This window comes from Amblyomma maculatum, chromosome 1 (assembly GCF_055883805.1).
Source record: "Amblyomma maculatum isolate TAMU_Amacu chromosome 1, ASM5588380v1, whole genome shotgun sequence".
Classification (NCBI taxonomy): Eukaryota; Metazoa; Arthropoda; class Arachnida; order Ixodida; family Ixodidae; genus Amblyomma; species Amblyomma maculatum.
The window spans coordinates 372,925,529-372,937,301 of record NC_139344.1 but is presented as its reverse complement, the minus strand read 5'-3'; the positions used below and the strand labels follow the sequence as shown (position 1 = coordinate 372,937,301).

The following is an 11,773-nucleotide window of genomic DNA, read 5'->3' as shown; positions in this document are numbered from 1 at the left end:
TGGAAGGACCCTAGCTGAGCGACACTCTACCTGTCTCGAGTTCGTTTTTTTTTTTTTTTTTCTTTTAGGCCAAAATTTGTGGAACCACAAGATTGTGCTGTCTCTGGGCGCTCTCCTTCTTGCTTAATCACCGATGTCAAATTACTGGGTGACTGTGCTGTGCATAGCATATGCTTTAGGCGCACCACTCACCGGAGGAGGTAGCGAAATTGTGGGCCACTGTGCTTTCAATCACATCACTTTTTAATAGTCAACACTCTGAATGTACACTTTGCAGAGGAAAGAGCTATTACAATAGAATATGGCAACGGTCGTTTTGGGTGGCTGCGGGGAGCACAGTGGCAGTGGGCACAGCCGCCGTAGGTGCTTCCTGCTGGATACGCTTTTTGCACGTGACGTAACCGCGCTTTCATGTGGTACCAGGTAAAACAGTCTCTGGGATTTCTTTGTGCAGCCCTCGCTTTGGCACAGCAGCGATCGAGAACGAGTCCAGTATGCCGACGTCATGTTGGCAGTTTCCACAGTATAAAAAAAACAACGCTGTAGTGGCTCGATGTCGCATCATCTCGCTTCACTTCGGGTGACGCTAGCAGACAACAGCAGTAGCCGATGGCGTCACATGGGAGTGGCACGAGTTGTTACGCCATAAAGCAAGCAGCGTGGCATTGGCTAATACATGCTTAGGTGTCGCATTTGTCGAGTCATAGAACATTGCATAGGGTGAAGGCAATCTTTGGTTGGCCGGCTCACTGGGTTGCGTTCCGGATCGCTGCCCTGTCGGCGAAGGCGAACCACCGTCATGGTGGCTATGTTAAGACGTCGGTGCGTGAGCACCCACGGGCTGTGCGTGCTCGGCGTTTGCGGCGGCGACCGGGGAGGGCCAAGCAAGCGGCGGGCGGAAGAGTTTGGAGCCTAGACCACGTCGACCTTGAAAGGGCTGCCAGGGATGTGGTCGTCACCCCATTTGACGATCACGAGGTGGTCGCCGCGGTCCTTGACCACGTAGTTGACCTGGTACAGGTTGCGGCCCAGATGCTTGACAAACACTTCGTCGCAGGGTCCCTTGGGTCCATACACAGTGACGTATATCAGGTTGTTGCCTGCAAAAATGATACAAGTACATAGTCGGCTTTCACGCGCATCTTTACACAGTTTAGGAAGCCATCATCCTTCTTTGACGCGCATAGACGAAACCAATTCTGTAGTTGCCGCCAATTCATTTTCATGCGGATGAACTTAAAAAAAAAAAGGTATTGGAACGAGAAGCGCCTGTTAGGCTTTTCAATGGCTCCCTTGATGCAATCTATGGTTAAATGCTTTGGGGGGTATATACTGTTTAGATTTGTAAGAACACTGTCTCCTACCGGATTTCTTTGTTGACTAAAAGTTAACCTCCTCGCGCCTGGAATTGTTGCACATGCGCTCATGACCGCGGCCCCATACTGTTCCGGTACAGAGGGTGTCCACTGTGTCCACCATAATAGTGCCCATGGGGCGCGGCGAAAGTGCCTGTTTATTCTGGACTTTGTGGTACATATTGAATCATCGATGTGCCCTGCCTTTGTTCAGAGCAAAGACGTATATACTGATTTCGGATGTGGGTTATTGGATTAAAGTTATAGGTGTGCAGACAGCAGAATGTCGTGTGTGTAGTGATGACTGGAGCGTGCTGAATGCTTCTGGTTGCTTGTCCCGATCATAGGCGTCATTGCTCCTAGCACCGGCAGCAGCGCTGTGTATTCACCCTGCATTTGTTTTTAGCGTGTTTCCTTTTCGTTTCTATTTTGTTTTCAGTAGTACAGAGCCCTTGCAAGTGTACTCTTCACGGCAATCTGGCGTAGGTTCGCAACCATATATATGTGTAGATATTGTAGTCGCACCTCTGCAGGTCAGGAGACACACCATAAAAGCGCACATGGAAAGCAGATAGATTTTTTCTTTCACGCTTCTGCGTATATAGCTTGCAAATTGTGCTGAAGTAGCATGTGTAACGAGCCTCGAACAAGCACTGCACTGCTTTATGGGGGAACACAGTATAGATAGCTGTAGATAAATTATAGACAGCGAGATAATTTATTCGCTAAGAAAAACCAGACGATGCCCTTGGCGGTTATCTGGCCTGCTTACTGACTATTGAAGATTGTAAGAAAGTTAAGAGTGCTGATCATTCTGGGCAGAGTAAAGCTGCACATGTTGTAATCAGAGTTTTGCTTAACGGCCTGTGTGGTCATTTTAGAAGGCTGGGCAGTAGACAAAGAACTCTGCTATTGGTTCGCTCGCGTTCTGCGCTGTAGGTTAACATGTTCGCGCAGACAAAACGAAGCATTGCAAGATGGCTTCGGTTTTTTGGTCATCCATATGCTATGCAGTGAGCGAGGATTGCTTAGCCATGGCTTTCATCATAGATAAGCTGCACCAGCAGGTCCAAGGCTGAGGTGGTTTCTGCCTCGATCACTTGCTTGGTGTAGCATCGCATTTTGGCAGCCTGCGTGTACATTCGCTATATTATGTGCGCGTGCTGGACGTTTGCAAGCGTCTTGTCGCATGTCAGTGATGTCGAGCTGTTTGCTGATGAATGTTGCGCTCATCTAAGCTTTTAACTGGAAAAAAAAAGGCTTGTTCATATCCTGATGGTGCTATGTATGCTCGCTGTGCATCAGTGCCTCTCGGCCAAATTGAACGGACAATAAACCTGCAGCACACTTGGGAATTTGCCTGCATGGGTGTTGGGTTCCTTGTAGTTGTAGTTTCTTAGCGTCTCTGTGGCCACATGGATGTCTCGCCGAAACTGTTCCTCGTTCGTGGTTTTGATGTTTTAATTCTACTCCTTGGGGAATTTTTATCTAGCACGATGCCGTATATAGTAGAGGAGCAGCTGTCATCACGAGCCTGATTGCGTAACGAAATTAAAAAAATACTGCCGGAATTGTTTTCAAAAACAAACTCCAGTAGTTTTATATGTAACTGCAGTGATTATTCATGATGCAACTATATTTAGCTTACATCCTAAAGCACGCTCCCTGTATAATGCACGGTTTGTCACTGCCGTCACCAAGACATTTTATGCGACAAAGCAATCATCTATTATGAATAAGTCCTTGATAAAATTTCGAATTCATTGTGCAGTGTTATCGTGTTGAGTAAAGCTGTTGACACAGTTTACATTTCTTTTTTTTCCGTTGGGCTGCGCTTGGTAAAAATCGTGTACAGTACGAACCTCACCTGCTGCGAAGTGGTGCAATGCGCATTCATGTTAAAATGTGCTGATCATGCGCGGAGCCAGGCTGTTCTGTGTTCCCAGTAAGATATGCACAGCCGATTTTCATTTATCGTCTGAATGTGCATCGCGGAACTTGTCTTAAGGCAAAAGCTTGTCTCATGAATGTGTCATCATTCTGTCATCGGAGCGTGTCCTGGCACATTTCGAACCGGCACCAGAACGATCGAGAGCACTACACTATCGCTGCAACATACTTGCTCTGTGCAGTGCACATCATCTTCATGAACTTCAATCTACGCCACTTCCTCATTTAACCTAGGTAAATACGCCATACAGATACGCCATCTGCGCGAGGTCTGCGAGCGCTGACGCGTTTGTATCGCAGCAGCAATGCTAAGGCTTTCGCATTTCTCCAGGGCGGGTTCGGCAGTGATGTCAAAGATTTTGTATTTATTTTTGTTGCATGTCAATGTGTATCAAGGTTTCTGAACCCTAATACTGTTATCTTCTAACGAGAGCCCAGGATCGATCTATGTAGACAGGTGGTGAGATGCGGCCAGACTATTTTTAACACTTAGCTGAAGATGGAAGTTACAGTTTCAGATTCATACGGCATCAGTGCAGATGACAGGTGGTGTGGAGAGGGGAGTCACTCACCTGCGTCCAGGCAGTTGACGGTGAACTGGTTCTGCTTGTTGAGCACGGCGCGCTTGAGGCCCATGCCCTTGCTGGTGACCTTGGCGGCATTTGAACGGAAGTTGGGCAGGTGGTCGGCCTTCTTCACGGCCTGCTTCACCACAGTGTCTACGGTCATTGACGAAGTCTCGGGCGACGTGGGAGGGGCAATGGACAGACCTGTAAGCGCGCACGTGCAGAAGAGATCGTCAAACGCGCAGGTCCATGGAATGGTATGGCATATTCGGTTTAAATGAGCCCTGAAACCGCGTAAGTATTCCAGTCAAATTCAAAAGCTGTACGTGAAAAGCGGCGGCCGGTAGCCACGTTTGACCTTTATAATGACTTCTGACGTCATACCAGGGTGAGAAACGGGCTACCAAGTCGAGTCGTCGCGTAGCGGCGGCCGGTAGCCACGGTGCACCGCGCTCCTCCCGCTAGAGGCGCTGCGCGCTAGACCTCTGACGTCATACCAGGAGCGAGAGACTGGCTAGCATTCCTTCCTCCATGCTGGCTAGCAAGTCGAGTCACGGCCGGTCTCGAGGGAGAGTGAAGAAAAGCGTGCTCTCCCTCGAGACTGGCCGTGGTCGAGTCGTCGCGTAGCAGCGGCCGGTAGCCACGCGTGAAGACGCGGCGCATCGTCGCAATAGGTAGGTGGCGGAGCCGGGGATGTATACTCGCGTTCACCGTCTGCCAAGTCAGTCGCCATACCTCCGCAAAAGAAGACGCGTCGCCTCGCTGCTGCTAGGAAGCAACGGCGAGCTAAGGAGACATGAACAGCGTGAAGAGCGTCTCGCTCGACGGCGTGCTCAAAATTCAGCTAGGCGGGCACGTCGATCTTCTCGTGAATATTGCTCATCTGACGATAATCCAGACTGGAGCATGATGGATGTTTAGAACAGCGAAGCTGACTCTGTATCCACGTGCTCATTCACCAGTGAAGAACCACAAGCCGTGCTAAGGTGTAGCCAAGATGTATTGCTTTCGAAACCTACCGGGCTTAACCAAAGCTAAGCCCCGGCCAACCAATTTTTTATACAAATAATTTTTAAATGTTTCCGGCATCTGCCCACACCTCGCGCGCTCCCTCCCCGACGACATCATCGAGACTAGCTGAGTGCGCCCACTGATTGGACGCTCCCAATTGAAGTGGGTGGGATGGGGCGGGGTGGGGCGCCGCCGCGACTTGCGCGCCGGCGTGCGCTGTGTGGGGGAGCATCATTTTCGATCGCCGATGTGTTCGGAGCTATTGAAGTCAGCTTAAAGAATATGCGTTGCGGAGACAACTGATGAGTACGTATTACTCGTGCGCGTGTTCTAGTTTTAATGAATAGGTTTCCATGGACCCTTTAACTTTCCAAAGTGGCATTATGAGGGATACCACAGCAGAGGACTCCGGATGAAGTTGGACCCCTTGCGTTTCGCCTCCATAAAAAAGCGGCTGCCGCGGCTGGGATCGAACCCGCGACGGCTTAAACGCGCAACAAAATGTCAGGCAAGAGGGCATGCAGAAGTTTCTATTTGTGATTTACAGGATTGATGCGATTGTAGTTCTTAATAGTTTTCAATACGGAAAAAAAAAAAAGATGTGCACAATTTAGTAAGACTCGTGCAAATTTAATAGTGAGCATAATAACTACGAAACATTTATGAGTTAGAAACATGCTGTTCATATAATGTTCAAGGCTAAAAACATGCGCGTTCAACGATCGGCGTGCGCGCTGCAGTCATGCTTTGATCTTATCTGATGGGGCAATTCAAGATGCCTGATGCATTGAATTAAATAGGACAGTGTAGAAACAAGCACCCGACTGCACAAAATAGCGTTTTCAAGAAACCACTGGTCGTACGCATGCTGAGCGCACACTGAATGTCGCGTCTGATATATCCCGTTACGTTCGCCGGTGACTTCTGCAGCATCAATACTGACTTTCTGCGACAAACATTTCATTTATAGCAAGTTCCCTGCCCGCCAATGAAATGCACGGCCTCCCTCGCCGGGAGCTCGTCTATCCCTGGCCACGCTCGCATCACTGTTTTGAAAGCATGCCACTTCCACAGACTCATTCACTCCAAGCATACACGTCGTCCCATTTTGTTTCCTTTGCATTGAGGGGATGGAAGCAGAAATACTGCGGCGAGCATCATTTACTTTTTCTAATATTTGTCGACCGTTCCAGTAAATATTTGTCGCTGCTTCGCCGAATCCTGTCGAGTGCGCCACTCATAAACAAGGAATAAGTGCAAATGTACACACGCACAGACAGTGTTAGACTGTACAGAGTGTTAGTAAGGACAAAAGGTCAGCTGAAACAATAATCAGATGTTCTCTTACGGCCTCCAGTGCTGCGGGTAACGCTGCCTGCAAAGAGGAGACGAAAGCACGCGTTCAGTTTATCCATGCATATTGCCACGTGTTGGTGACGATGCCGAGACCAGCAAACGAAAAGATTGGCGTCGAACTGAACGAACTCTTTATTGGGCTGACTCGTCCGCGAAAAGCTAAGCAGTAATTCATGGACTTCTACATGAAGCCGCATATAGTCTCTTCGTGGCATCTGCAGTAGATTTTGTAAAGTACCGTACTCCGTACCGCCGTGTGACCTCAAACTCACCAACAGAATGTCACACCCGCTAAAAGTCTTCGGTCGCGTCTGGTGTACTATAGTTTCCTTACTGTTCTCATGCAGTTGAACTGTGGCTCATTTCTTTTTTTTTTTTTTTTTTGCGAAAAATATGCCTATAAACATTGCAAAAATTTTTGTACTCTAAGCACACCTATAACTTTGGATGTGTACGCGAGTACCAACTTGAAAGTAACCAACAGGAATAAACATCTGCTTGCCAAGTGGAACGGCACTACAGTAACGCAAACGACTGGAGCTTTATGGTAACGATACTTACTCAAATCCTAAGGTAGCGGAGACTATGAAAAGGAATCAGGCTACGATCCCTTTTCAAAGAAACATTGACACGAGCTTTGACCGAGAGTTCGAGCGGAGTTTGCTGGCACCATCTCAGTTCAAGTTCGTTAATTTTTGAGCTGTTAACGGGTGCCCCGTTCTCAAAGCTATAGATAACTCACCTGTGCAGTTAACGCGGAAAGGGCTTCCGGCGATGTGGTAGCCGTTGAACTTGACGGTGATAAAGTACTCGCCGGGAGCCAGCGGAGTGTAGCGCACTTTGTAGCCTTCTTCCTCCTCGGTGCAGTCCATGTTCACCTTGGTGGGGCCGTCGATGGTCACCGCCATCGAGCCGGCGCCCGCATTGCACGTGTCCACGATGAAGTCTGTCTTCACGCCTGAGCACGGATATGTGCGCCGTTAGCACGACCTCCCCAGACCGTTCCTCCGCCCTACCTCATCAAGTTAAAAATTTCCTATTCTCCCAACACCTCGCGGATACAGTATGAATCAGTATGGAGGCTTTAGAGTTCGAAGTCGTCCGGTTCTCGAAGACAGGAGGGGGAAAGGCAGGGAGGTTAACCGGTAAAAGAACAGGTTCTTCAGAAACGTATACGGCTGTCTGTAGCTGCCAACAGCGTATGTGCAGATGGTGGGTGGCATATTTGTGACACACGGTGGTGGTATATACTGAGCTTAGTTCGAGTGGATGCTCTCCGTTGTCCACTATCAGAACAGCATGACCACAGGACGTCTGCCACATTATTTTGGTTTTGCGAGATCACAGCAGTAAAACTGTTGGGGTACTCAGTACTATCATCACTTACAAAATTAGTTTTTGTTTTGCCATTTTTATAACTAGCGAGGAAATAAAAACGAAACCTTATAACCCTTAACCCTCCTTGCAATGAAAGTAAACGGATCCTAACGCTTGGAAACAAAACTCTACTAAGTGTGGTATAAAGCAGAACCGTGCTAAATAATTTTGGTGCGATGTCCTCCGTTTGATTCTATTTTGTGTGTGCTTGTGTGTGAATGCACGCGTGCGCGCGTATGTAGTGACAAAATCATGCATATAGGACAAACTGCCAGGTGTCTGCAAGAAAGGCTGATATATAGAAAAGCGGGTCAACTGCCAGGGTTTGAGTTTTCTACCCGTACCCCCATCATTCGGTCTCTAATATATATCCAGTCTTTCCTGTTCATCCCCCTGGTATGTGCATCCAGCTTTGTCGGTAGTGATCTGTCGCACTAGCGCGGACTCACCACTCTTGACGTCCCTAAGACCCGGGCCGTAGGCCTGCACTGCTGCGGGGTCGGCGTCGTCCTTGCCGACGCGGATTCGGAACGGGCTGGCTGGGATGTGGATGCCGTTGTGGCGGATGTGGACTTGGTGGATGCCGTTCTCCCGGGGAATGAAGCGCAGCGCCCATTGATCTGTATGCAGACAGTGAGGATTTGCTTTAGTCCACAGAGAAAGAAAGCACTGTCTCAAGGGTCTCTCCTGGAAGCACGAAGCCAGCTTTGTACAGAAAAAACAGCACGGGAACCATAGTAGACACCATCAATGTGGTCAGTGGCCCCATACCATCTCTGAAGAATCGTCAGTGATGTACAGAGTGCTTTCAGTAAGCTACCCGTAAAGCCTTACTCACCGTCATCCAAAGGCGCCACAAAGCAATCGTCGTCGTGGCCGCTGGGCGAGACGACCTTTCCGTCGAGGTTTCCCTTGGCCCCGTTCATGGAGATTGTGAAGGCCACAGGCTTGTTGACCTGGATGTGCTCGGGCACGGAGCCCAGTTCGATTTTGGAGGTGTCGCCCGCTTGTGGCATCACGTACACTTTGAACGGACTGTCAGGGATGTGCTGGTCGTTGAACTTGATACCCACGCGGTACTCGCCTGCACACAATGCACACCGGATCAACGCCTACTACTATGTCTTACCTCATACGGTTCTGGACAGTGCTCTACAAGATATGTAAAGATGTGGTTTGATCTTATGCACATGTACAAATCTACTTCTCTTGGGGAATTCCCCTAAATATTTGACCAAGATTAGAACATGTGGGAATCCGGGCGACCACCATGGGTGGCAGATTTTACATTTGGCTGCCATCAATATGCGACCGCCACAGCCAGGTTTCGATCCCCGCGACCTTGAACGCAGCTGTCGAACGCTAAAGCTACAAGGTCACCGTGGCAAGAAGATAAAGAGGAGACGAGGATCAACTGAAATATCTCACCGCTACGCGTCGTATAGTTCGCCAAAGTTCTCTATGCTACATGCGCATGTATCTTTCGCTATTGAGTGTGTATACCGTCCATCAGCCATATATTAAGCATCCAATCAAGTACGTAGTAATACTGGATACAATGGCTTACCGGGGTCCTTGACGACGTAGGAGATGTAGCAAGAGCCGTCTTTGCGGTCCTTGAAGTCGATCTTAGCCTTCGACGGTCCCTCGACCGAAATGGAGAGGCTGCCGGCACCGGCTTCGCGCGTCCACACGTTGAACTCGCCTGTGCAGAGCATAATGGTTTTCAAACGGACAAATTTCAGGCTCCTCTTTAACGATAGAAATATACTTATGCACATTACACCTGAATATTCAACTGAACTTGACAAGTACGTTGACAACTTGATATATGCCCATTTGACTTGATTGCTACTCTGTTTATCACGCTTGTAATCTAAAGTTGTACATATATACATACATAAGTCGCAAATAACTCCTCAGGCACCTGTATATTTTAGGGCTCTCTGCTGCTTGCATGTTGTCATACAGGGTAGTTGTTCATTTTGTTAAGATATGAGCGATGTACTGTCCATTGCTGCGGCCGCTGATATTTTCGGACCCGCATGATATAAACACCCTAATTCCTATAGGAACTTTCCTGAAATGCGGTCCGTGTGTCAGCAGAAGCCGCAAGATGATCAAACTGCGCGTCTTAGACATCGGTACTTGAAGTCAGCATATTCAACGCAACATGAAGCTTAGAAAAATACTCAAACAATTAGGTTGGTATACTGGTACGAGGTTTTCCTGCCTTCCGCGCCTCGCATACCTAAACACTGGTCTTTGAAATGAGGGAGGGTCACGTGGACGATATGCCCAGCGCAATACTTCCATATATTGTCATGTGGAGACTGAAGGCTTTCTTTGAGAAGTTCGTGGGGCTGATGTCCCATTGCAGTCAGTCGCTGAGAGAAAGTTTCTCTCAGCAAGACTTGTGGTTGTGTTAATGCGGTTATTACTCGGAAACTAGCCCCTGTAGCTGTTAACCTTTTCTGACTCATCAGCGCAGCTATATATAGTGGTGTACCCACATGACTCTCCGGCGATGCCTCTCTCGAGACCCGGGCCTCCGGCGTGGACCCTGTGAGCTCCGTGGTCGCGGAACGGACCCACAGTGAACTGGAAGGGTGAGCCGGGGATGTGGATGTCCTTATTGCGCACACTGACTGTGTGCACGCCAGCCTCCTTGGGGACGAAGTGCACAGCGTACGAGCAGTCATCCAAGTCGGCGATCTCGGCGTCCTCCGAAGTGCCCGATGGCGACGTTACGCGGGCTGCCATGTCGAACGCACTTGTGCCTGCGAACACGGAGGGGGGAGGGAAGGTCGTCACCATCGGAACACTGGTAAATGAAGCCATTAGTTTTCGGAGGTGCGGATGAGTTGAGGTGTGTTTTGGTGGACAAAGTGCACGACGACAACACTCTTTAAATGTTGTTGTAAAGGTGTCCTCGTCCTCATCTTCTTTCAGCGTGAGTAGTATGGCCACCTCGACTGTATAACTGTCCTGTCAGACCTTCCGGCCTTCGTTCCTTTCGTTCCGATCCCACACCTTTCCGGCTGTTCCGGTGCTCGACATGCCTGGTCGAAGGCCAGCAAAAGCCTTCCACAGACGCGCTGAAGTTCCGAGACACCTAGGCTACGCAAAAGCTGTGCGAGCAGTAGCAGTCTCACCTGGCATCTTGTAGGTGAATGTGCACTTGGAACCCACTTCAGCCATGGGCGCAGCCTCCCGCTGCTTCTTTATGTTTTCGCGCTGAATGTTGGATCCCTTGCCGGTCACCTTGACGGTGAATGGCGACCCCGTGACGTGGTGGTCGGCGAACTTGAGGTTGATGATGTAGTAGCCGGGCTCAGTGGGCAGGTAGCTCACTTTGAGCGTGCCGTCCTCGTTGTCCTTATACTGGATGTCGGCCTTGCTAGGGCCTTCTACCGACAGGCTCAGGCCGCCGTAGCCTGCGAGTCGCGTACATCGAGACATACCGGTAATCAAGCTCTTTGTCCTTAAAAGTAAGGAATTAAAACAGTACCCAAAGAGTAACCAAATGCAAAGTGAGTGAAAAATACGAACCAAATATTTTCATAGTAATTTTCATATTTTTTAGCCAATATTCAATTAGTTATTCATAGCGGGTTTCATAAGTCGGTGTAAAACTTCATTCTATTGGGCGAAAACATATGTTAGTGTTTGCCTATTGTCAGCAGCACTCTAAAATAGAAGACCGTGCATGATTAAAACTATGGCGTTGTTGGAACATGCCCTACATTACGCCTTACAAGAATCCACACTCGCTATCTTAAATCTCAGAGCTCGCTCATACACATCTTGCAACAAACCGATCGTGCTCTAATCCTGCTTGCATGACTGAGAAATGGTACTTCCTCGCCAAATGCATCAGACACCGCCATTTTTTCGTGTTACTGTCTACGATTTCACTCCGTAGACAGTCGCCACTGCACCTGCTCTTAAGCATTAACAAGGTAGCCTATTCAGCTTATTTCTGTTGTCCTACTGGCCGCAGGCTTAAGTCGAACTGCTTTTATGTCAATGCGGTTTTACTCGAAATCTCTCTCGTCACCAATTGTACCCGCGTTTTTTTTAATATTAACTTTATCATATATTCTCCTCTCTACACTAGTTTCTTCATGTCTAAAATTTTCTCGCTGTTAAGTAGTG

The 11,773-nt window shown here is 48.7% G+C and overlaps 1 protein-coding gene across 4 annotated transcripts in view; it reads right to left on the bottom strand.

Annotated features, from left to right (window-relative positions):
• Positions 1-225: 225 nt before the first annotated feature.
• cher (filamin A protein cher) overlaps positions 226-11,773 on the bottom strand; it is a 106,230-nt gene continuing 94,682 nt past the window's right edge. For 3 of the 4 annotated variants that reach the window (XM_084591957.1, XM_084591970.1, XM_084591976.1), the window contains exons 26-34: positions 10,771-11,052; positions 10,129-10,395; positions 9,183-9,320; positions 8,454-8,699; positions 8,065-8,235; positions 6,981-7,196; positions 6,231-6,257; positions 3,878-4,075; positions 226-1,100 (exon numbers count right to left, since the gene is read on the bottom strand). In XM_084591957.1, the coding sequence (XP_084448083.1) occupies positions 913-1,100; positions 3,878-4,075; positions 6,231-6,257; positions 6,981-7,196; positions 8,065-8,235; positions 8,454-8,699; positions 9,183-9,320; positions 10,129-10,395; positions 10,771-11,052 (1,733 nt within the window). In that variant the 3' untranslated portion in view covers positions 226-912. The remainder of the gene's footprint in view (positions 1,101-3,877; positions 4,076-6,230; positions 6,258-6,980; positions 7,197-8,064; positions 8,236-8,453; positions 8,700-9,182; positions 9,321-10,128; positions 10,396-10,770; positions 11,053-11,773) is intronic. The other variant, XM_084591963.1, reaches the window with a different exon arrangement.